We start from the raw sequence: 26,218 nt of genomic DNA on the forward strand, positions 1-26,218 counted from the left end.
ATCTGTCCCAACTGGCACTGAGCCAAAGCCCAGGCGTAGACGTGGTCACAGACGTCACCGACCATGTCTTGTCGGAGTTGTCGACGTTGCAGAAGATGACCAGCTGGAAACCTGTGTTCCTGATCGCGTGACCGGCGAACCAGTTGGAACCGGAGTCAACGAACCACTTGGAACCGGAGTCGACGAGTCAGTTCGTGCGGCATTAAAGACTTTGCTTGTGAAAATGCTTAATTCCTTAACCTAATATGTATTTGTGTACTTTTTATAAATAAATGTGTAAAACTTGAACTCGTGTGTTTTTTATTTCTACAATTTTTAGGTACCTAATAAAAATTTTTTAAATACAGACGATATTTTGACTCATGTAGTATACCAGTAGACCACGGGTATATAAGCGAGGTTCGGACGACTGGACCCGCAGTTCACCTCTGTCCGCGGTGCAGTACGGACGTGCTCTCTCCAGTAAGTTTCGTGAGATTTAGTTATGTCGACCGGAATAGACTGTTTACCATCAGCAGCGGGGACCTCGATGGCAGCAACGATGATGGCGTCGGAGATCCCGATACCTGCTGCAGAGGAGACAACGATACGTGCTGTTCCACCATCAGCTGAAGTTTCACCATCTGCATTCCAGACATCAATTAATGAAGAGCGTACAGCGCATCAATGCAAATATTGTGACGCATCTTTTACTAAACCTACGAATGCGCGCAGACATGAAAGAAGCAGCTGTCAGAATAATGCTCAAAGAATACAATTTTAGTGTATAAAATGTAATAAACTAATTTCACGTCTCGATAGCTTACATCATCATTATAAAAAATGCTATCGAGAAAGTTAAGTGCGAGTATAATTCCACGGTGCATTCTACCACGAAAATGAAGCCAAAGGACGTAACGGACAATCGCTTGCTTCAAACAGTGTTTTCCAACACGAAGAAGAAATATCCATGAAGGCGTAAAGCTAACGTCGGTGACATTGTGCGAATCTCCAAGCAGAAAGGTATCTTCGAGAAAGGTTTCACTGCGAACTGGAGTCCCGAACTTTTCCGTGTGACACATGTTCGTGAATCAGAGCCTAGGACTTACTACCTCGAAGATTTGGACCACAAACCTATCCATGGCGGCTTCTATGCCGAAGAGATTCAGCCTACGTTGTATCCCGATACGTACTTGGTGGAGAAGATTATAAAACGAAGAAATGTACTGTCCTACGTCAAGTGGTGGGGCTTTCCACCTCGCTTTAATACGTGGGTGGCAGATGCAGACGTCGAGAAATCCACAAGACTTTAGTAATTTGTCTGTGTATTTTTTTTGTACTTGTAGTAGCGTAGTATGTAATAAAAGTTTTTTAAAGGAACTTGCTGCGTTTTTATTTTCTCAAACCTGTCACTTTAGTGGTACTTTTTTAAAGTATTAAAGTTGTTTGGTATCGGTCAGGGATAGAACCAAGGACCTTAGTCGATCTATTCAATCAGTATATAGATTACAAATTTATTTAATGAATTTTGAACTTTTTCCCGAATCTCTAGCATTAAAATTACGGATTTTCAAGATGGCGGCCAAATTTCAAGATGGCGGGTGTCACAGTAATAAATGATTACTGCACTCTAGCGGATAAGAACTAAACTAACATGGCGTCAGCGCACTCTAGCGGACGAAAACAAGATGGTGATCTCCAGCGGACGAAGAGAAGATGGCGGCCATGACGTCATACTAGATGATGATAAAAAGTGGTGGGAGTCAGTATGCCGGCATCCACCACGAGGGAAGGATCGGTTGCCATTTTTAATTTTTTTGCACTCGTCGGGTTCGAACCGAGGACTCCGAACTCCGTGTCGTAAATATATGTTTTTTTCGATATTTTTGATTAAAATTTTATTAAGTGAATTTTTTTATAATTTTTAAAAAAATTTTCATTAAAATCGGATAATAAATAAAAAAGTTAAAGATGGCGACCGTAACGAAAATTGCAACGGTGACGTCATCATCCAATATGGCGGAAAACACATCAACGGAATGTTCGAGAACACAATGGCGGATCTAAGATGGCGGATCCAAAATGGTCGCCGGGGTCAAGGTCAAAGGTCAAGGTCAAGTCCTGATAGAGGCTTAACTGAGGCTTGAGTTAAGGATGCTTAAGCCTCTTTAAGGACATTTCTAGCCGCTGGGATTTTTACGGACTAAAACGGGAAATTTTCCCTCGAAACGGGAATTTTTCCCTCGAAAACGGGAATTTTTTTCTTAAAACGGGAAATTTTGAGTCATTTTGAGGCATTTTTGAGGAATTTTTGAGGAATTTTTGCCACCGTGACGTCACAAATCCAAGATGGCGGACCGACAATCTTCAATCCACCGCCTGGCGCCTGGGTTAGCTCCGGCTATCCTATACTACTCACTTAACTTGGCTAAAGACACCCTGTCACAAAATGTCAGAATCACTACTTGGAGTACCACATAGTCGCATACTACTCAGCAAAACCATGCTGATTTTAATATAATCTATTTTTAATACCTACGCATTTTAAAGTATTGGTCAATTATTTTTTTTTTCCAAATCATGATTTCGTATAAGAAAATCTTTCTCAAATTTTATTGCCTCACGTAGTAACGCGACTTCACCGGAATTTTGAAGTAGTACCTAATTTAAAAACCGATCCGGAAATAATTTACCAGGAGAGAATACAAGAATTTCTCGAGCATTGTAGAAATTTCAGTTCATTGTTGGATAAAAAAAAAAAAAAAAAAAAAAAACTTTGTTTTCAGTGTTTTTGTATCACATTTTCTAGGGGAGGGCCTGGGGGGTATCACACACACCCCTCAGGCACTTCCCAGTGAGGCTTCTCTTCAAAATACTATGCCCTCGTAACAGCAAGTGGTTCCGGGTTCCGCGATGTCCAAGACCGCCACTGAAAAGTGGTATAAGTATACAGAGACAATTAATACTAGTTTTGAGAACCACCAAATTTGAGACAAGTTATACGACACAGAATATATGTGTGCTTCTGAGATGACCTTAATGTAAACGCGATGTTAGGTCCAAATAAACAGAAGCATTGCGGTTGCCACGATATTATTTATTGGCCCCACTGCAATGGAGAAATAGAGAGGACCATTACAATTTGGATACTGCGTAAAGTCGCTTTTTGTCAAGTTGGTGTTCTGTGCCATGTTTGCGGGACACACTGAAGTGTAATCTTTTTTCAACTTAGAAACAGTTTCAAAGGACTGTATTTTATCTTACTCGCTTTGTTTAACTATAAAAATTCTAACTCTTACTTATGAACCCTCATCAGAAGTGGTCAAGCAAGAACCATTTTTGCAATGTTTGGGTGTTCCCAGGGCCACCGAAGATATAATTATGTATGTTATCAGTCACAAATATATAAGCTCCTTGCTCTTACCTGAACGAAGATTTGCTTAACAAGAAGTTTAAATCCCAGTGATGCACTCCATAAAAGCTAGAACTCCAAATTATTCAGTAGATTAAATTAAATTCTATACCAACACAGTAGTTTACATCATTTTCCCCAATTTCCCACCCATCCCGGGTGGTCTAGGGTGTTGCAACATGGTGACAGTGACCTACATTCTGTCGCAGCATGCTCTCTCATGGAAAATTATCCATCTTCGTGGGGAGGACTCGAGGTAAAGAACTCCATGGCCCTGGGTGCAACATGACAATGACGAGTGGAAAAGGGACTTAAACTACGTCGCAGCATGACCTCTCTGGAGGAATTCCCAAATATTATTAGTAGAACTCGCGATAAAGAAATCCCCCACCCTCCTCCTCATTTGGTGCCTCTGGGTGTTTCAACATGACAATGTTGAAGCAAAAAGTGATTTCAACCATATCGCAACATGATATCTCTTGATGAATCCCACATCTTTTATTAGGAGAACTCGCTGTAAAGAAGTCCGTGAACTTGCCCCCCCTCCCCCTCCTACTCATGCAGTGACCCTGGGTGTTTTAACAGGGCAATAGCGACGTAAAATGTGACTCCAACTATGTCACTGCATGCAATTTCCTGAAAAATTCATCAACTCTATGGGGAGACCTCAAGGTAGAGAACTCCATGATCCTGGGTGACTTGATGTAAGCTTATGGACATACGCCATTGCTAAGCACATGTATGTCTGTAGAAGAAAACTACAAAAAAAATGACAAAAACACAAACTAAGCAAAAAATTGCTGTAGTCAGGATATAAACACCACACAATACTCCACAACAGGAATATGGTCAACAAACAAAGAAAAACAAAGAAAAAATGGACTAACAGAACGAAAAAACCCCCACAAATGATGACAGCACAAAAATACCGAACCCAAAAAATTCAGCACAACAGTTGAAATGAGACAAAAACACAGTTAAACGAAAAGACAAAACAAAACATAATAGTTTTCCAAAAACAGAATAGAACGAAAAAAACCCTCAAATAATGACAGCACAAAAATATTAAACCCAAAAAAATTCAGCATAACAGTCAAAACGAAACAAAAACACGACAAAAAGAAAAGACGAAACAAACACAACAGTTTTCTAAAACAGACTGCCCTTCTCGCCGATTCACCAGCTCTGGTGGGGGAAGCAACTCACCGACGAGAACTCCATGACCTTGAGCACCCAGAGCGTGAGCGCCAGGTTGACGATGACCATCACCATGAGCGCGAGGATGAGCAGGTACAGGCAGCGCTTCCTCCAGCCGTAGATGCCGACCTTGAACCTGCAGCCGGAGCCGCTGGACGGCGGGTGGTGGTGGTGGTTGTCGTGGTGGTTGCTGTGCTGGTGGTTCGGCGTCGCGGCGCCGCCGTCGTCCGCCCAGTCCGAGGCCAGCGACTCCGCGCGGCCCATCCTGCAACCGGCACCTTCCACCGTCACTCCCATCTCTACAACAACCTGTTGCTTCCTAAACAACTCATCATCTAATATTCTAACCAATTCTGGTGATACGACAGGGCACGGCATGAGCACCATCATCTTCAAGCTTTTCCAATGAGAGCCCTGCCTACCTTGGTACACACACCGTATGCAAAGTTTCAGAAGGAACCAATTGTTTTGGAAACTGCTCAAGATATCCGAGTGCGTAATGTTTACGAAAATCATTTAGGAATACGCTGAGGGTGGATGAGAATTCTGTTTCCATATTTATTTTTTCAAACTGAATATTTACAGAGAAAAATGCTTACAGAATAACCCTAGGGCATCAAACAACCTGTACAGATTCTTGAAACCACTGAAGGGACTTGCAATACACTTTTATAGACATTTCTCCGCCACATAATTTTACGGTTACCGCTCAAATTTCATAGAGACAAGAAGACTGCGCGTTACTTCAGAGCATTGTTCTTAGAAGCGATACAGTGCTGGAATCATAATTAGGCGTCGGGCTTATCATCCTGCCTTACTAATAAAAAAATATATCCTTGACTAGGCGGGCCCCTTAAGTCACCGTTGAATATTTAGTCAGGTATACGTGTACCACCATGAAACAAATATGAACTGTTGCAACCAATATGGCGTCTTTTTCGGTTGCTGGCCCTGTCCCATTCCAGTTTGTCTATATTTTATGTATCCTCCTGACTGACTCTGACAGTGACTAGCAATTAATAAAAAAAATTTAATAAAAAATAGAAAAAAATAATATTAAAAAATAATAATTTAATAAAACATTTAATAAAAAATAGAAATTATTTTGGGAGGATATTGTTCTCATTGGTAGTATACAATACGGATATAATCTCCAATTTAGTCCACTATGCCTCATACACAGAAGCGGCAAGAATTGTGTTCCAAAGTAGTCTATATTTAATGCCGATTGGGACAGGAATTAACGTAAGCATGTATTTCATACAAACCTGACATTAATGTGAGTATAATTTATTTTTTAAAAAAATTATCAAGTATTTGTCATAAAAATAAATTTTAAAGTAATTAAATAAAAACTCAAATATAGAATGTAAAGTTTTCTTTTCTCAAGTAAAAAAAATTTACCTAAATTATTACGTGTATACGTTGGAGTTCTAAAAGTACACTATTGCCTGTGATTTTAGTGTGATAAATCAATGTGTTTTTAAAAAAATTCAATTACAAATAACACTTAGTCGTAAGAATGGCTTTACTGGACACCCGTTTTGAACAAAACCGTCGCCACGACTCTGCCCCTGATCGGACATTCGCCGTGAAGACTATTGCGAGGTTCGGCAGTGACGTTGTTCCGTCGCGACGCTGTCTCTTGCCGGGGGTCAGAAGGGGTCTCCGGACGGCAGGGAAGCAGTTAGTCACGTCGCCTGGTCCCCTCCCGATCCAAACAATTAGTTCAAACACCACCGCGCCCCCCGACGGCCGGCGGCGGCGGGAAACAGGGCTCGCTGCGGAAGGGTAGTTAATTCCAGCCACCCTGGGACGTGGAGAAGAGGAGGCAAGGGGCTTTACGTTTATCTTCTTTGACGTCACCGAAAAGTGTCTGTGCCACCTCGCTTTTCCCAACTCTCTCTCTCTCCCCCCTCACAACCCACACACACACCCGTTTCGCTCCGCGTAACTGAGTGAAATATGAGGTTGTTCTCCGCCACTTCCCATTTTCTGAAGAGTCTCAGCCGGTGAAGAAGAGAGAGAGACGTGCCATGGTAAAGGGTAGGTTAGGAGTAAAACAGAGAGAGAGAGAGAGCAGAGTGAGATTGTATTCAGATATCTTCGCGGGTAGTTTACCAGTGAAATACGTTCGCAGCACCCGCAGATAGACGCTGCAGGGTTGGAGTGAATTAATGCCCGACACAGAAAAAGAAGTAACAGGTAGCTAAGAATTTAATCAAAACTATTTCTGTTTGAAAACCCATCTTGGCATAACATTTAAATAAATACTTATCTCTAAAGTCAGAATATATAAATAGCCCACATGTATGTGTTTGTCAAACTTAATTTCTTATTAAAGTTAAAACATAATTCATTTTACTACCAGTCTACTAATAATGACAATGTTACTAACAGCGTGTTCAACCTTATTCTGTAAAAAAAATTATTTGGCAAATAAAGAGTGGTGATGTAAATTGAGTTTCAAAAACCTCTCAGGGCAATATAAATTAAGTCACACGAAATACAGGAGCGTTCACATTACCTTATGAGACACCATCCTCATTCACTTTGAGTATTTCCAGCAGCCACACATTATTTACACGTAGTTCTCTTGTGGGTGTTTATGCTAATCACATTAAGGACATTTTTAATTTTATTAAAATAAAATTTTTATAATATTAAATGTTTTTCATCTATTGTATTTATCTCTTTTGTGTTACGCAAACTATTGACAATTCATTATGATAATGAAAAGACTGGATAATTTAAGGAAATTAATAATATAGTTTTTTAAAAACTTTATTTTTTTTGTTACAATTTTCATTCTATTTTCTAGAATCATTAACCGTCCCAACTTTCTGAATCTATGCTCTCAGTACACACTAACATTAAATTATAAATTGGACTAAACAATTTATTAAAAACTTTAAAGAAAATCTTTTCTACCTAGTAAAATCACTACTGAGTTTCTTACGAAATTTTCTCAATAAATAAAAGTTAATTCGTAAGCAAAATTGACCAAATTAAGAAAGCAAATGATTTCAGTAAATAACATTTTACGGCTCGATATTATACGCCAGTTTGGTGACTTTATTTATTTATAGTTTTTAGTTTTACTTTTTAATTTATTTCAAAAAATTTTTTTTACCGAATACCACCCTTACATATATTTTAAATCTTACACAAATTTTAATAAAAATGATCTTAGGCGCGATCGTTAAGCACAATATAAATATCTGTAGAAAACATTAGAGACACAAAAACAAATACAAAAAATTACAACGATTAAATTTACAGAAAAATCCTTGAAATAATTGTAACGAAACGAAAATAAAGGAACCCAGGGGTTCCCAAAGAGTGCGTTGTGGCTTTTGCTTTTTTGTATCACACAATACTCACTCGATTTAATGAGCTGTGCGAATAAATTAACTGGCAAAGACCGAGAGCATAAACTTACACTGTCTCCTCAACAGAACAGTAAGATCTTGCTGTCATCCAAAGTTATTTATTTATAAAATAACCTTACTAACAAATTTAACCTAAATTAAATTTATAAAATTAAAATACCATTGAAAAATAACATTTAAATTCTGACGTTATAGTTTGTGGGTGTGTGTTATAAAGTTGGTTTTAAAACGATTTTTGTGGTGACCCTTATATTGGTCCGTATTGGGGGTACCACTTTGAATTGTTCTTTTTTCGGTATAACTTTTATTTGAGTAATATTTCTTAAATTTTAATTTTATACTTTCCTTAAACTATTAGAAACGACTTCAACAAAAGCGAAAATTAGTTGAACTTGATTTAAGACATTGAATTTTATTAAAATACTCTTCATCTTGTTAAAATTCACGAAACAGTTAATTCTTAAAGTTTCCGCTTAAGTTATACGTTATACTTATATGGCATTACTCAAATATTTACCTGAAACATTTTATAACCGTTTTAAAACTAAATTTGTTTGTATATTTGTTTTTCCTTTACCGATTGAAATCAGTCTGTAAATACTTACTACAAAACTTCTAGAGCTGGTTCAACATTATTATAATATTTTTAACAAAAGTAGAAAACCAGGGACGAGATTTGAACCACGTCCCTTGAGATAAAACAGGAGCAGCACTACCTCTGTGCTACCGAGTCCATTGACTCATTTGCAAGCAGAATGTGTATTATAAGCAGTGTACTGCCAGCTTTATTTGATATTTCAAAACGTGAGATTACTTTTATCTATTCCTTTTTTTTTTAGTTTACCTAATTCCAGGGGAATCTTCATTATCAAAAAGTTTCATTTTGCACACAAATACGTTTAGTAATGTATCCTTATGTTTGCGAAATTAACACTTTACTGGTTTATGTTGCTTCACGTGGGTCAGCCATATTTATCTTACATTTCCGTTCATCGACTTCCGTCGCATTCACTAAATTACTCCTACCATCCAAGTATGTAATATGGCATCCGAATGACGAATTTTGAGGAAATTTTGAGTCCAAGATGGCCACCGTGACGTCACAATCCAAGATGGCGGACCGACAATCACAATACACGCGCCAGCGCCAGGGCTCGGATGCCCTATTACATACTACTCACGTGCCGAGTACAGAGATCTAAGTTGTTTACACAAAAAAAAAATATCAACATTTGGAGCGAGACCACGCCTTAAGGATGTCTGCGACCTGGACACGTTTTGGGAAGCCCTGAAGTGAGCGCCTGGTGTGTATGTGAGACATGACCTGGAGCTGCGACGGGGCGGGGTGTCACTGAAAGCCGCGAGGCGCTCCGCCCTCGCAGGCCGGCAGAGACCGCGGACACCCCGGGGTGTACACACGGGGCGTTGCGCAGACTTCACCCCCCACCCACGCCCCTTCGTGAGCCGACACCGGCGTGCGGCGAGGCCACCTTCGACGGTGGCGGCCCCTACTTCCGGCCGCGGGCGAGGCGAGCCTAATGGCCCGGAAGCCAGACGTGCCGGCGAGAGACTTCCCCCTCCAGTAATTGATATTTTTATTTATTTTTTGGTAGGCTGTCGGTCACAGATAACTTTGTCCGCGTGCAAAGAACAGTCCACTTATCTGCAACCTTTCGGATAACCTACAGTTCACATGGATGAAAAGCCACAACCACAACCCGATAAATTCCGAAGTTTACCGAGGTAAAAGGCTGCTTGCTAACAAACCCGTATTTATACCCGGCGAACCCAGCATGACACCATCAAGCGCCAATCGGGCACAGACTTGAAGTGACATCATCTTGAGCCAATCAGCGCTCACTGCCTTGTTGCTAGGGGCTCGGTCGACTTGCGAGTCTCGGGTTTAAACCCGGGGTCTAGGAGTTATGCAACCTCTTAGACTCCCGTGTATTGCGGTTGTCCTGCCTTTTGGGGAATTCTCGTTGGGTAAGAATTTCCTACCATAACAAATATTTCCTATTTTTTTCCGGTAGCGTAGGTAAGGTTAGGTCTTTAGGTTGGGTTAGCATTATTAAAATTACTCTATGGCCATAAAAACACACAAATCCATGCAATATGGTGTTTTATCACGAGCGATCGGCAAACTTCGGAGAGCCTCGGGATTTGTCCGGTGTGGCGCTCATCTCTGCGAGCTGTCGACTTCCCAGAGGCGTATTTACAAACCCTAGGTTTACTCGCCGACTGGTCCCTGAAGCAAACTGTGATTGGTCGTGGCGCGTGTGTACGAGGAAAAGGGGGGCCCCACCCTGGTGAAATTTTACGATGGTAATGGTTGTTTTGAACTTGGAGGGGGAAGGGTAAGAACGATGACGTCATGGCATGGCGGAGGGGCACAAAGCTAGAGTCAGTTTGAAGCATTCATTTATTTATTTTTATTTATTTATTTATTTATTTCATATTGTAACATGCCCACCAACAGCCGAGGGTTTTAGCGGTGGGCACGACACAAGTTAACACATAAAGGCGGAGGCGTGCTATGTGTACCGATTTCTGCAGAAAATATTGTTACAGAAAGTTCTTATGGTGAAAAAACCGCAATTTTGTCAATGAATTAAACAGTGGACGTTGTAGTGCTATTTTCAATACTGAGATTATTACTTAATGCGACGGAGATGGTTGGAGTGAGAAAACAGATTATTGGAAGAAGATATTAGGTCATTGAAAGAGATCGGATTTTTGAGAATTTAAAAGTTGGAATAATAAGTTAAATCTACATAAGATTTGGGTGTGGTATGTTTTGGTTGGTTTTGACACACATTTGCCCAGAAATATTGTGTTATTAAAAGCTTTATATTATTTATTCAAACTTAGAATTATTTTTTATTTATCTTTCTATGTAAAAATATTTAAAACAAATTTTACATAAATTTGCATTAAACCACAAATCATATATTAATGTAGGAAAAATTTTCAGTTGATATAGGAGTGTTATTTGTCATAATCTTAATGTTTCCCTTAAATCATATGTGACTTTGCAGTAGATATCAATAAAAATTCTTATTTTAACTACGTAGTTATAATCTTGCCGCTATGACCGACAGAAAATTTTGTGATGTAAAAACTTTTGGTATCTAAAAAAATAATGAATTTAAAATGTGTATTTATTAGTACACTCACGCAAACCTTATATATATGTCATTACCATAAACAAAGTCATCAATTACAGGTTTAAATTAATCAAATTTAGGCATTTCACTCGTCTAAAGGGAGTGTCGTAATAATAAATTATATATTAAATCAATTTAAACCATTGTAACCAATAAAAATTATTATCATGTAACCAATCTCATATTATAAAATAATAAAAGTATTTTATAAAATTACGTACAGCGAACAGCTGTTTACAATACGAGAAAAATCATTTTTAGTGAAAACATTTAGTTGTTGAACACTTTTTTTTATCAATATAAAAGTAAATTCTATGCCGTAAACATCTTACACCACGGCAATATATATAAAACCATCTGATTTAAAAGGTGGAATTTTGGGTGAAAAGCATAAACTTTAAACAACCACGCTATAGAGACTTCTAAATATTTTACACATGATGTTATTATTTTTTAAGTTTGTACAGTGGGTCACATTACTGTCGAAAAATGTTTCAACAGTTCTGTACCTTACAGAAACAATTGTCGAATACTAAGCTCTAAAAAAAAATTGCGGAAATTTTTGCTCGCTGAGATAAATTAAAAATGTCGGGTTTTTCAAGGTTAAGAGGGTAGACTCGCAGGTCTCACGTCACACTCTTATGAACGGGGACTTGGAAAGACATATCATTTAAGGTTTAAATGGGCTTCGAAGCACCGAGTCCCACATCTGTTCGCGGACGGAATCACGACAAAGGCCCTGGGCTTGCACCGAAGGAAATCGGCAAACACGACTGTCGAGGCAATTGGAATGATTGCTCATTAAATTAATGATTCATTATAATAAGAGCCGCGATTATTTCACCCAATTCGTTTCAGTCCACGCTAGAACCAACAGGCTTATACGTGACAAATAATTTTTGGAGTGCTCATTGGTCGATGGAAAGGTTACGTCCTTTTGTGGGTCACGCGTGATTGGGTAACCAAATCTCCTCCTAGTTTACAATCGGTTCTGAGTAGTCAAGGAAGTGTCAGAAGCATCCAGTCATCAAAGTGAAGCAAATTTAAATGTGCTTCGAGTCTACTTTGCTACCCAATCATACGTTTAGAACCTGTGTTCTTGTGTTGTTTATATTAACTGGGAAAAAGAATCCTCTTGTTTTGGTATAAATGACATAATTATATTTTACTCACAAAGAAAAATAGTTGTTGCGTTTCTCTTGCATTATTAAACTCTGAAAATTAAGATTTAATATTTTGGAACTTGTTCATAAGAAAAGCTATAATTCATTGCAGAATCTGATCTTTTATGGAAATAAATCAATATAACCGCTTCTCTATTAAGTTACAGTAATTTGTTGACAGTAAATATTTTTTTTACTTTTTTGTTATACTTATAATTAAATTTTTTTCTTTACTTAGCGATTACTAAAATATATAATATTTTGACACTTAATAAAAATATATTCGATTTTAAAAAGTTTTAATGCACATAATAATCAAAGTATATACCTATTTGATGATGCCATAATGGGACCTTGTAATCTCTGGAAATATAATGATTACTTTAAAATAATTTTTAACATGATTTTGTTTTACAATAAATACACATTAAATATATTTACAATCTCAAATTTTTAACCAAAATGGGGAACTATTTTTTGCAAAAAAATAAAAATTCATTAAATTAATTACATTAATTGTAACTGGATTATACTTGTTAAATTTCTTAAACTATCCAGATTTCGAGGTAAAGTTGTGAAAATCAGTTAAATTAGGGTAAAAAATAAATTTAACTCCGGAAATACAGAGATAGAAAAAGTGGGAAGTGCAATTAAGAACCTTCTGCTGTATGTCGGACTCGCTGGACACGTCAGAAGGGTCTCTTTTTTTCCCCGGCCACCGTGCCATTTATACGCGGGTAAAAGTACTGCGGAACGGAGTCACGTCACTGTCAGTCGACTAGCGAGCTCTATCTTCAGCGCCACTCGCTTGCTGGCGGTACGAAGCGGCCGAACACTCGTCCGGTCTGAGTCGGAGGAAATTTTTTTTTATTTTAAATTCCATCCAACCAAACGAATTTACCCAGCTTTTGTAACTCGCAGATCGCTGCACCACTTTCTTCAACGCAAGGGATCCTGGATTTAAGTGCTTGTGTGTGGATTTTTCGAATGACAGGTTAGGCCTAGATTTATTATCTAACTGCCCAAATAAAACTACGAATTGGATTTGAAAAAAAAAAATTGTTTGTCTGTTAAGTCGGTTTACGGACGATAGTTTAACGTGACAACGTCATAACAAAACATTGATGAAATGATTGCATACTTTTAGGAAAAAATTGAATAATTTTTATTGAATTATCACTATTTTATATGTATACAAAGAAGGAGTGATAATTAAATCTACAATTTCATTGATTGCACTCACTAATTCAATTATGTTTATTACTTTGACGAAGAGATTATTTAATTATAACTTTCAAACATGTATGACATTAACTTCTTCCAATCTGTGTTATACTGTTAAGGATAGGATGATAGGAAAACTAAGAAACGAATGGGAGTGTTTAAGTTTAATGTGCCTCGAAAAAGTTAAATCGATGGTTGTTTCAATCGAGTGGAAGAGAGATAGATGCGGCGCAAGCGTACAATGAGCGTTCCGGGACAGATCGTAACGGGACAATGTGCTTAACGGGACACTTTTTCGTGCGTGCAGCCGGCGTTAATTGATTTATTAGACGTTGTCACGTCAAAAAAAACAACATAAAAAACAGAAATTCGTGAAGATGTCTGGATAAAAATGATCTTCGAGATAACACATTAATTTTTAAACAATTAAAAAAAAAAATTCGTAACAGGCACCTGCGTGCGTCTCCACTGGCACGATGACGTCACGGACAAAACAAATACTGCGCGACAATCACGTACAGACATGTTGTATCCATTTTGGGCTCAACCATTGTTGACACATTATTTCGATTCAAATATGACAGTACATTGTCACACAAGTAAGTTCGACCATCACTGTGACGAGCGAATAGACGTTTTCACGTGTAAAAAAAATTATTTTATTAAGTAACAAATAAAATGTTATTAAATGGATGAAAACTCTTAAAATCTGAAACATGATCCGGTACCAGTATAGACTTCCCTTCAAACAACTATATCGAAGTTATAAGAAAAATAAAAAATCAAGCGTGTAATTTAATGTCTACAACAAAACATTTTGACGTGACGTCTAATAAATCGATGAACATCGGCCGCACGCACGAAAAAGTGTCCCGTTACGCTATGTCCCGTTATGCTCATTTTTCCGTTACGCTCATTGTTCCTTTATGCTGTGTTCCGTTACGCTGTCGGCGAGTGCAGTAATAATAGGTTATTCTAATATTAACTAAAAAATTATGGTGATTCATATAATTGATGATAAATAATTGATTACAGTTTATTTTTATGTAAACTTGTACATAATTATATTTAAACTTTATAACTAAAATTAATTACAAGTCATCTACACGTGAACTGTTTCGTCGACTGTTTATAAAGTGAAGTTAAAAGTTAATGTGGTTTTCATTGCTTATTACAACAACAATTTCGGCAATAAAGGTTAATTATTCTGGCATTTAAAAAATCTGTTTACTAGTATAATTTCAAGTATTTATTATTTTATTATTAAAATAAAAATGATTAAATTTTATTCATAAAAGTATGAAATCATTTCATCAATGTTTTGTTATGACTTTGTCACGATAAACTATCGTCCGTAAACCGACTTTACAGACAACCAACTTTTTTTTCTTCACTAAATTATTTTTGATGCCATTATTGTTTTCGATCGAACGTAAGCATATCAAAATGGGCGGGACTCTACTACTTTAATTAAGTGATGTTGTGTGTTCGTTTGTTTAAAAGAAGTTAACTCGAAAACTTCTTAACCGATTTCAACCATTCTTTTACTGTTTTAAAGGTGGATTGCTCCATGTGAACGTCGTTTTTATTTTATTCAAAACAAATTCGTTTTTGTATGATATCAAGAAAACATTTTTAACAAAAACTGGATGAAAACGACGAAATTGATTGCTTTTTGGACTTAGGTTTGCTAAACCGTTACAGACATCACACAATCACAATATCGTACCAGTAATGTCGTGCGACCTGACACGTGGTACATACTTGCGTTTAAAATATGATATATTTTTTACCTTTCATATAATTAACATTTATCTTGCAAGTAAGCATTATTTTCGGATCCTTACGCCCTTTTTTTCTGTATCTTTGCAATCACGCAGACATAGTAGACTTAGTAGAATTTTTAATCTTAAAGGGTATTTACTAACAAATTCTTGCTATAACTGGAATAAAGACTACATACCAGTTCATTTGTTAAATTAAATTTTTCGATTCAATTTATATTTTTAATTTTAGTTCACGAAATAGCTTAGCAGTTAATTCCTGTCATTGTAACGGGTCACTGCCTAGGTCTTCCTAAAGATTTCTTTTTTGTTTGCTGCCACAATTTACATAATGTAATAATTTATTTCAATTAATTTGTCATGTATTTTGTTACGATGATTATCTTTTACGGCATGTGAAACTAAGCACCATTCAGCAACAAAGTACATAAAATTATGAATTCATAAAGCCAATACAAATTGGTCTCAGTACATAATATAACTTGGTTTCATGCTAAACATGTTACAGAGATCACCGTTCCTCAATAGATCGATATAAATACACCTTCTAAATATTTGGTCGTTGGTTACTTCCGTGGACATTCATAAAATCAAATTGAATGACTTAACAACCAACCAAAGAAATTCATTACATAAACGTAAAGCCATTCTGATCGATGCTTTGCCGGAAAAACGTAAAGCCCTTCGACGAAAATCGATTAGATATATTTCAATCATAGGTTTCGTAGGTATAAACGTGCAATGAAATATGTCTGATTTTTCTAATGCGTTTTCCGTTTTTTTCCTGACTTTTTTAATAGTGAACAAGAGTAACAACAATAATCGTAGTTTTTCCGTGGAATCCGCCTGATCATAGCCAGCGACGTAATGAGGTTTTTTTTATAAAGAGTGGAGCGGGGAAGGGAACAATGTTCTTTTTTTTTGTCACGCGAAAGAGCGCAGTCTGAGCACAAACGATCGCAAACGCCTTTTTAAAAAAAAAATAAAAAATTCCGCCCTCTGTGTATATTTCGCTTCCCCTTTTTTGATGAAGTGGGGGGGGGGGGGATATCGGGAAACAGGCGATCGCACCGGTAGGTATAAACGGGTATTGGTGGAGAGGAAAAGTGTTAGTTTGGGGAATGTGTGTTGTGGCAGGGGAGGGAGGATGTAGTAGGTTGAAGATGGGGGTGGAAGAGGATTTTTAAGGGGAGGGGTGGAAAGGATGCGCCTCCAAGCAACCCGCACACGAACGCCGAGCAATTTCACGCGCGAACACCGACCACCTAACACCCCCCCCCCCCCCTCTTTTCTACAACCGGCTCCTTTTTTATTTTATTTTTTATTCCTTTGCCCCCTTTTCGCGTTATAAATCGGCCGCGTCTCGTTCCGGGGCGGAGACGACCTCCCCCCCCCCCCCCCTACTCTTCCGGGCAATTAGGCAATCCCCCGCCGCATCGACGAGCGCCGCGACGCTTCGAATAATGATCCGCGGGTCGGGCGGCAGCGACGCCGCATGGCGTACCGACGCCCGCAACGACTGAACGGAGCATCATCGGGAGTACGACATGGATGCCCGCGAAACAATGTACCGGTTCCAATTACGTGATTTGCAACAGTTTTATTCAAACAATTATTTACAACGAATCAAACATCAAATTAAAAAGGTAAACTAACCTAACTTTTTTTTTTACGAATGTCCAATATGTGCACCTTTGGTTAGACGGTGCAAATCCAAAATTTAAGTCCAATCCTTCCCACGCTTTTTTTAAAACGTCCGGAGTAACGGAAGCAATAACCTCTTCAATTGTTTTTCTCAACTCTGGTGGCGGAACGTAGACAAAATCTTAAAATAAAATTTAAAAAAATATAAAAATCCTCATAAGAAAAATATCCATTTCGGCACAGCCTACAGGTGTAGGTAGATTTAGAAGTACCTATTTTTTCTGGAAATGTTTTGGAAACTTATATAAATTACAGGTAATTTTAAGAAAAAAAATGTAGCTTACTGAACTTCGTATATGTAAGTCAATATAAAAAAAAATATTGGTGTAACATTATTTTTCGTATTCCATGCCACGAAAATATTTTTAATATTTCAACTTAATGCAGCCAGTTTTGAATGTCTTAACGAATTTCATATTATGCCTACTAAGGTTATGCGATTATTCTTGAACTTTAAACACTATTTTTCATCCCTTGCACTAATACGGGATATTATAATATTTTGGACAAAGGTTTAAGGTAATATTAAGATGGTTATTAATAAATTCCAACGAATTTGATACTAAGTAAGTTTTATTTTTTTAATTTAAACCCTTGTTTTTACGGCAATAGTTCGTTTCATCAAAAATTGCTTCAGCCAAAGGTTTTAGAAAGAGTTTAGGGGTTTAACAATAAATTATAATCGATCTGATTGTATATCCACTAAAAATAATAATGACATTGTCTTTCTATCCTTGTTATTTCCACCCTTTAGAGAATTGTTTCGTCTTACCAAATTTGTTTTTCAGACAAAAGGTTTAGATAAAAATAAAAATATTAATACAAATTGATACGAATTCTATGTTGTACCTACGAAGGGAGTTATGTTTTTTTTGTCCCCCAACCCTTGTTTATTCAACCTTTTGCAGTTATGGTTGGTCATGTCAAAAACATATTCAGACAAAAGATTTTTGTATTAATCCTACGAGTTATAATACGTTCAAACGGATGTGATCTTCTGACCTTGAACCAACACACCACAACGCTTACTTTGGATGCTATTAAATTTTATAACTGGGATATTATTTTATGGACATATTGTATATTAAATCACTTTGCTTCTTGCTTTTGCTTGTTTATTTTTTACATCCGTAATATAATTATCGTCAATTTTTTTTAAGTTTTTCATAATTTACACTTATTTATTTTACATTTTTTAGAAATTTGAAGAAAACCCTTAGCATGATTTAAGAGCATGTAATCGAGTTGTAAACAGTTTAAAATTAACCGTTTTTGTGTAGCCTTTTAAGTGTGTTACATAATTTTTTGTATATAATTAATTACTAAAACCAAATTTAACTTTCCTAAGAATCTGAAAAACTACGTTAAGTAAGATTTTAGGAAAATAATTAATTAAAACATGAAAAAATGATACACACAAACGATTAGTTTGAAACGGTATACAGCACGATTACATGCTCTTAGGTAATGAATGGTAGCGTTGACTTGTAATTGGCCTTTAAAATTATAAAATCCATAAAATAAATTAAATTAAATTAAGAAAACATTTGTTTTAAAAAATGCCCAGAAACATGACGTTATGGAAGAAAAATAATTTAGAATAATAATGTTCTGGTTCATTCGTCATGAAGAATTAATGTAGTATGTGCCCTTATTTTTATTTATTGTTATTTTTGAATGATTTATTTCAATGTTCCGCTGTATAACAATGTTTTTAATTTTCTGTTATAAATTTTAAGTTTTCCGATATGTATACCTCTTCTAAAATGATATTTGTAAACGTCATTTGAATATTCATATTTAAAATTTTCGGCTGACTAATTTATGTCGCGTTTACTCAATGCATACTACAAAGCTACTTCTATGATATAATTTTTGAAATTTTTCTTTTTTAATTCTGCAATTTCATAAAAAATTATACTTTAATGATATAAATATATTTAAGCCTTAGAAGTGCCTTAAAAGTTTCTGGGTAACTGGTTTAAATCACAAATAAACATACAAAGTAAAGCCTCAAACCTTATTAATCTTGCACAAAGTTTCCTAATAGTTTTCTGTAAGCTGGAAAATATTCGATACCGTGATATTTTCCGTTTATGAAATGTCTTTGTTTCAAAAAATATTGCCGTTATTTGATAAAGTTTTTTTTAGTTTTTTTAAAATAATACAAATTTTTAAATAAATTTTTTATTTTTAAATTTTTTTGTATACCCCTGTAATTACATTTTATATATTCTCATAATATCACTAAAAAGTATATATGACTTGTGCAAAAAAATATTCACTTCAAATGAGTGTATGAAAAGTACCTTAGTGTTTTATCACACAGAATGGAACTATGTATTACTCGTAACGTCTCGTTGGGGTAATAAGATACGCATGAAGTGTGAAAAGAATGCATAATTATAGGAAACTGAATAACCACATACTATCACACCAAGTGTATTGTCAGTTTAAAACGGAAGTGTAATTTCACTTAAAGTGGTGAAAACCAACACAAAAGACTACTGTACTAATAACACAAGGGAGAGTATGAAATATAATCTAGTGGCTAGCAGTGTCATAAAAATATATTATAAATACATTTTTTAATGATATGTAATATTAGCTTGTGTAGTTAAGATTTATTTTTTTATTTTTGAAGCACAAATATCTGTATGATTTTTGAAATGTTTTTTTTTTAAATAAAATTTTTTCGTAGTATTAAACAGGTAGGTACATACATTGTTCATGCTAGTCATATCGTCTGCCAAATAGTGGACTGCCATGACAGCACCGATAAGTTTTCACACAAATATCTTGGAGTGGTCTGATATTAATATACTCTGGTGATTTTGGTACAACTGCTATGCATCTCAATTTTTTTTAGCTAAATAATATTAAGTAAACATGTTATTATGTCTCGTTAATTTTGAAGAAGACTAGCTGTGAAACTTATTTTTGACATGGCATCACAGCGGGAGGAACATTTGTCTGTTAAAAGCCGTGACACTCGTTACACTTCTCATGTTTCGACGGCCAGAGAGATGTTTGTCACTTTGCCATTCCACGCTTCTTTCCCCTCCCGTTTTCGCGCGCCGAAAACGCAGAAACACGACCGCGCACTGAAAATTGAAGAGACAGGAGGACAAAGAGAGATCGGGACACTTCTATGAAACACGACATTTGGCGTTTTACGTTTCCCGCGCGTAATTAAACAGGCGGGCCGAATGGGAAATTTCTCTGCAAAACAAAAGGAACGAAATTTCACCGTGGAAAAAAAAGAAACAACTGAAAAGTCGGTGTTAAGTTTTGGAAGTCATTTATGTCTCTTCACTGAAACAAGACCACCTTAGCCAGCGCATGCATACAAACAGAAACATTTTATACCATAAAAAAAACCTTAACATTTTTAAATAATTGTAAACCAGTGTTTTGAAAGATATTTTGTCTCTTCTTTGTCTGAAATAGACTTCTTCATTTATTCACAAATTAGTCTTCACTGAAAGGAAAATATAAGCTTTAGTAGTATATAAAGTATTTCCGGCGCTTGGTGTTGGTGCGTGGTGGTGATGGCGGTGTCAGCTGCCTTGTAACCCACATCTAAGCTGACATCATGGCTGCCATATTGGTTGACCTTTGACCTTGACCTTCAAAATTTGCGAAAACTGCAAAAAAATACTAAAAATTTGCAACAATTGGACAAACATTTCGTCACAATTCGCCAAATTCTAGTAATTCCCTTTGTTCTTGTAGAATCTATACAATAAAATTTTTATTTGTATTTTTTTTTCCTTTCTTCTCCTTCAATCTGTTACTTAAAAAATAATTTAATATAAATAAATATTTTTTATCTGAAAAATAATTTTTTCATTGAGCAAAGATTGAAACAAGGACATTAATCGATTTATTTAATCAATATGTCAAAAGGTTATTTCTTTTGATGATTTTTGGGATTTTTTCTTGATTTATAGATTAATATTCAGATAATTTCAAGATGGCGGTCAATATGTTTTTATGAGCTTACTGGAGGTTGAGAGTAGAGGAAGACAAGCATCTTTTAGGACTTTCCACCATATTAATGGAAATTAATATATATATTTTTTTTTACAAAAACTAAATTTTTGAATAGATCTAGTATCGAACCAAACAGGAACCGATCGAATCAATTATATTGATTGCAGATTTTTTGATGAATTTTTCTTTTCCTAATGTATAGCTTTATAATTACATATTTTCTAAATGATGTCCAAGGCGACCGACAAGAAAGCGGATGACTTGACAGTCTGGTGGTTGGCACTCAAGTGGGTAAAAATTAAAACAATATGGTGGATGCATCCTCTAGCAGATGGTATATGTACTATGTGACACTAGTGCTCCTGGATTCGAGTACTGAAAACAATATGGCGGTAGTGCACTCTGGAAGACAATATGTAAGTGGCACTCACTCTCCTCGTAGCAAGTATTGAAAATAAAGATAGCTGCCTCCAGCTGATGAAAACAAGATGGCGGATGTGGCGTCATAATCAAAGATGGCGTTCTCCAGCAGATAAAAACATGATTGCGGCTGTTATGTCATAATCCAAAATAGCGGCCTCTAGCAGACGAAAACCAGAATGTGACTATGATATCATAATCCAAGATGGCGGTGTCCAGCAGACAAAAACAAGATGGCTGAAGAAAAGTCATATTAGCTGCCATTATATATGCATTGGTGTTAGCGGTGGGAGGTCAGACTGTCGATGGCTTCCATGGAGAAATGATCCATCGCTATTAATTTTGCTCTCACCTGATTCGAACCGCAGACTCCTTGAAATAAGTGCCTTTTTTTAAATAAAAATTTTATAACATTTTATTTAAATATATTATATTTAATTTTAAAATTTTCAAGAATTTCTGGCTAAATAATAACAGATTTTCAATATGGTGGCCTCCAGCATATAAAATCAAGATGGCAGAATGTTTTTAATTATTTAACTAAATGTTTTTTTAATATTTTTAATTTTTCACAATTTTTTCCGAGAATAATTACAGATTTAAAGATGGAGAACGTAACGATAATCGAAACGGTGACGTCATAATTCGAAATAGCGGCCATGACTTCCTATTGGTCTAGGTAAAAATTCATCAGAAGTTTAATGGAAGATTGATGATTAGGAATTTGAGCCTATTTAAAAAAGGTTTTTTAAGGCAAAAATATTTTGAGGCGTATCAAATTTCAAATTTTTGAATTTTTTGCGAGTTTTTTTTCTCCTCGAACATGTAATTTTTGAATTTTTCGTTATTTTTTGGCGGATTTTCCCCCCTTAAAAACTGGACATCTTGGTGAATTTTGACGAATTTTGGGTAATTTTTGGCCATTTTGGAAAATGTTTAATGTCAAGGTCAAAGGTCAATTTCAAGGTCAAAGGTCATCCAGGATGGCCACCGTGACGTTATCCAAGATGTAGGTTCCAAGGCAGCAGACACCGCCACCACCACCACCACCACGCACCAGCACCAGGCACTGGAAATACTTTTATATACTACTAGCTTTATTTACTAGTCGGTTTAATGCACTCAGCCATGTGAGTAATATACCAATTTTTATCACCCAAATTTTCTCAGTTTTTACATTATGGAATACTACTGGCATTTGAACACAATATGCAAAATTCAAGGCTTATATAAATGATCAAACTCAATCTGCAATGAGCGTTTAGATTAATGATTATGCAGAAAAAAATATGGTAGCACAAACAAAACTAATATTTTAATCAATGTTTACCCTTAAGTTTTTTTGTAGTAACCACAAAATATTTTCTTTTACGTCACCAAAACTATTAATTAGTGATAATAAAATCTAATAGTAAGCCACCTAGAGGATATTATTAAAAATAATATGATAAAATGTTTTGCGGGAGACTATTTTTAATATTTTGCAATAGACAAAATTCAAGCAACATTCTATTATCAAAATCCCCATTTTGCTCTACGATAATGATATTAAAAATTATGTTCAAAAGATTATTATAGCTTATGAGTAATTTATTCTATCGGCGAGACCAGCACAACATTTATTTGAAAACTTATTTTTTTATTTCATGCGAATTTCTATTTAATGCGTTTTAATTGAAAATTTTAATGCATGTTCTATGTGTGCTTAGGGGATATTGTTATTTTATGGAGAGCGTCTACATGTTTGATCTATTTGTCTGATTTCCTGATCATTATTTATTAAGGCTTGTGTTACTTTTCCAGAGATCAAAAATCCACCCTTCAGAATATAGTTCCTGTTTGGATCTCAATATGTTAGTAATCATCTATAAAATATATTTTATTATTTAAATTTAAATTAAAGTTGGTTTTCTCAACAACTATGTTTACCTTTTCGGAGGTCCAGAGCAAAGAGTTACTATCTGCAACTAAAAAAAACTGATGTATTTAGATAAAACTGTATATACATATTTTAATTTGCAATATGATTTTAAATAATACAAAAATATTATTTTTTCCCTTTTTATTTCAGGTAATATTAACTTCATTTCGTTCATTTTTGAAAACTGATAGAATAGGATCGTATATTTTAGGAATATTCATCATATTGAAATCCTTTCAATTTAAGATTTAAAGAAATTTATCAACTATGTTTAGGGGTCCATAATTTTTTTTAACAGTATTTAATGATTCTGCGTTTGGAATTATGTCAATTAAAACTCTATATACCTATAACTACACGAGGTAATTTAATTTATTAGTTACTAACCTAGAGGAAGCAAAATCGATGGCACAGCTTTCCCTTACTGTTGCAATATTTTGTTATCGAATCACTGCCCCGAAGCTATTTGTCTCGTACTCATTGCACTACATTACCGCGTCGAATAAAGCATGATTTGCCATCAGAGTGATAATGGCGCCTAATGGGGGGCATAACGCATGAATGCGCCGTAATGATACCTCGCTTCCAATTACCTAGGACATAGTGTGGCCGAGGGCAGTGATCATATGTAAGGAGCGTTAAAGGTCAGCGGTGGCAAACATATCCCAGTCTTACATGGTAGTGAATACATTTCAAGGAATAGCCTTTACATTTAAAAAACTTCTGCACAATACCTACTTCAAAATGTTTGTCAATATTTTATGCGAAATAAATTATGCTTTTTTAAAAAGTATTTGCATATTTTCGGAGGTTCGAAATCTCTAACAGCACGATAGTACCTTAGAAAATTAAATTAAATATTTTTTAAACAAATCAAACATATTTTCAGACAGCCACATTGCCTTTAGGCACTGTAAAAAATTTACACTGCCGTCATTCGACTCACACTAGGATCGCTGAACGCAGTTGCTTCCATGATTTTAAGAGTGTGTCAGGTATTGAGATCTATAGTATTTGGTTCAATTTAAATTCTTACTTTGTGCACCAATTTCACTAAACGCAACATAGAGCCATTGAATAAATGATAGACTGACAGTTCTTGGATTATTTCATTAATATATATTTAATTCGAATTTTTTACATAATTATTAGATACGTATAAATATTAAGTAGGCTATATATTTTTTCATATGTGACCATATAAATGTACAGCAGGTAACATACCATGGAATGTTTTTATTACCGAATTGATCGCTTTGATACAACTTGTAGACGATATTAGGTACCAATGAGGTAACGAAAACCGGGTCGTAGTTTGTGTGTGAATGAACATTAATGAAATTGTCTTGATTAAATTTTTTTGGCAATTGAAAAATTGTATTAATTCGATTCACATTTGTCATGAGTTTTATGTAATTTAGTTTTTAATTCGTTACTCCATACACTGTGCATGCGTTTAGTAATTTTCCGATTGCGAAAGAAAGAAATCTAATTCATGCAACGATCTTTCTGACAAAAAATACTAAAGGGTTGCAATACTTTTCAGCAAAATACAAAAAAGCTATAAACACGAATTATTGATGTTTATGCAAAGTAATTCTTAATTACATTGATAAAATTCCCACCCGTTCGCATTAACGTTTTTATATGATTCAATAATCAATATTATTGAATTAAGTTTGAATATGCAAATGTTAGCAAAAGTTGGAAAGTTATATGTGTAAAAAGATAATATACTTTAGAAGAATATTACAATTATAAGAATTTCAATACAAAAAGTAACCATTAGTAAATACTTCAAAATATAAAATATCGACTTTGGAGCATTTTTGAATGAAACACGTTTACAAAAATACAGCTTAAAATTAATTTTACGCTAGTTTGGAGATTTTTCTTTCCATTAACGGAGCAATTCTTGTAACTCTACTCGGATATTTTTTTTTTTTCAATTAAAAAAATTATTTAAAGCTGACAGATGCAAACGGTGCTCATCATGAACAGCCTGTGGTCATAATTACTTTTCTGTCAAGCTCACGTGAATAATCAAAATAAATATTTCCTAAGGCCCATTTTGGAAAGAAAAAAAAGCGCAATAATGTTTTAGCGGGTTGGAATACCACAATCTTATTATTATTTTTTACTTTAAAGCACTCAAGGACCCAGAATTTTTTAAAGTATGATTTTGTTTACTTACATTATTCTCTACCGGCATAGCAACGATAATTTTCGTATTCATTCCCCCTCAAATATAAGCCTTTTTTAAATAATGCTTATTGGTATATAACAAGTTCACATAAATTGGCAGGTTAATCGTAATTGGGTAACTATATCTGCTACTAATTTTATCGTTTAATAACTAGTTGAGAGACGTCAAGGTTGTGTTAAGAGCATTCAAGTCAACCATCAACTTAAAGCAGGTGTACAAGTTCTTTAAGTAAGTATACTTTGTTACTCATTGATTCAACGAAATATTCATGGTCCTTTGTGTAGGATATGACTTAAAGGTAAGAGACAAATTAGAATAGATAAAATTGGTAGTGCATACATTAATGTAAAATTACAGATATTTGTAAATTTGAAAAAAAAAAAATAATGAAAACAAATGTATTGCTATAAAATAGTGTTCGCAGTAGTATTGTGTTTGGGTTATTACCCGGACGTTTGTGCTATATGTTGTCCCAGTACCTTCAATAGTTAAAGATATTTGTAAACCGTTCCCGGAATACCGCTCAAATTAATAAGCACAATAAAACCAAATGAAGCTTCAATGAAACATCAATCAATTCATAAAATTATGAGTCAATTTTCGTAAAAAAAAAATTACTCAGTATTATCTCGAGGAACGTATTTCATTCAGGC

General features: G+C 35.3%; 2 protein-coding genes across 2 annotated transcripts in view; one reads left to right on the top strand and one right to left on the bottom strand.

The window, feature by feature from the left end:
- The window catches only part of LOC134531887 (uncharacterized), a 347,014-nt gene that overhangs the window by 113,441 nt on the left and 207,355 nt on the right, over nucleotides 1–26,218 (top strand). The window lies entirely within an intron of this gene.
- Nucleotides 1–26,218, bottom strand: part of LOC134531886 (delta-sarcoglycan) — a 140,082-nt gene that overhangs the window by 77,016 nt on the left and 36,848 nt on the right. The window contains exon 3 of the mRNA XM_063367899.1: nucleotides 4,598–4,853. Within this exon, the coding sequence (XP_063223969.1) occupies nucleotides 4,598–4,853 (256 nt within the window). The remainder of the gene's footprint in view (nucleotides 1–4,597; nucleotides 4,854–26,218) is intronic.

The sequence above is a fragment of the Bacillus rossius genome, chromosome 5 (assembly GCF_032445375.1).
Source record: "Bacillus rossius redtenbacheri isolate Brsri chromosome 5, Brsri_v3, whole genome shotgun sequence".
Taxonomy (NCBI): domain Eukaryota; kingdom Metazoa; phylum Arthropoda; class Insecta; order Phasmatodea; family Bacillidae; genus Bacillus; species Bacillus rossius.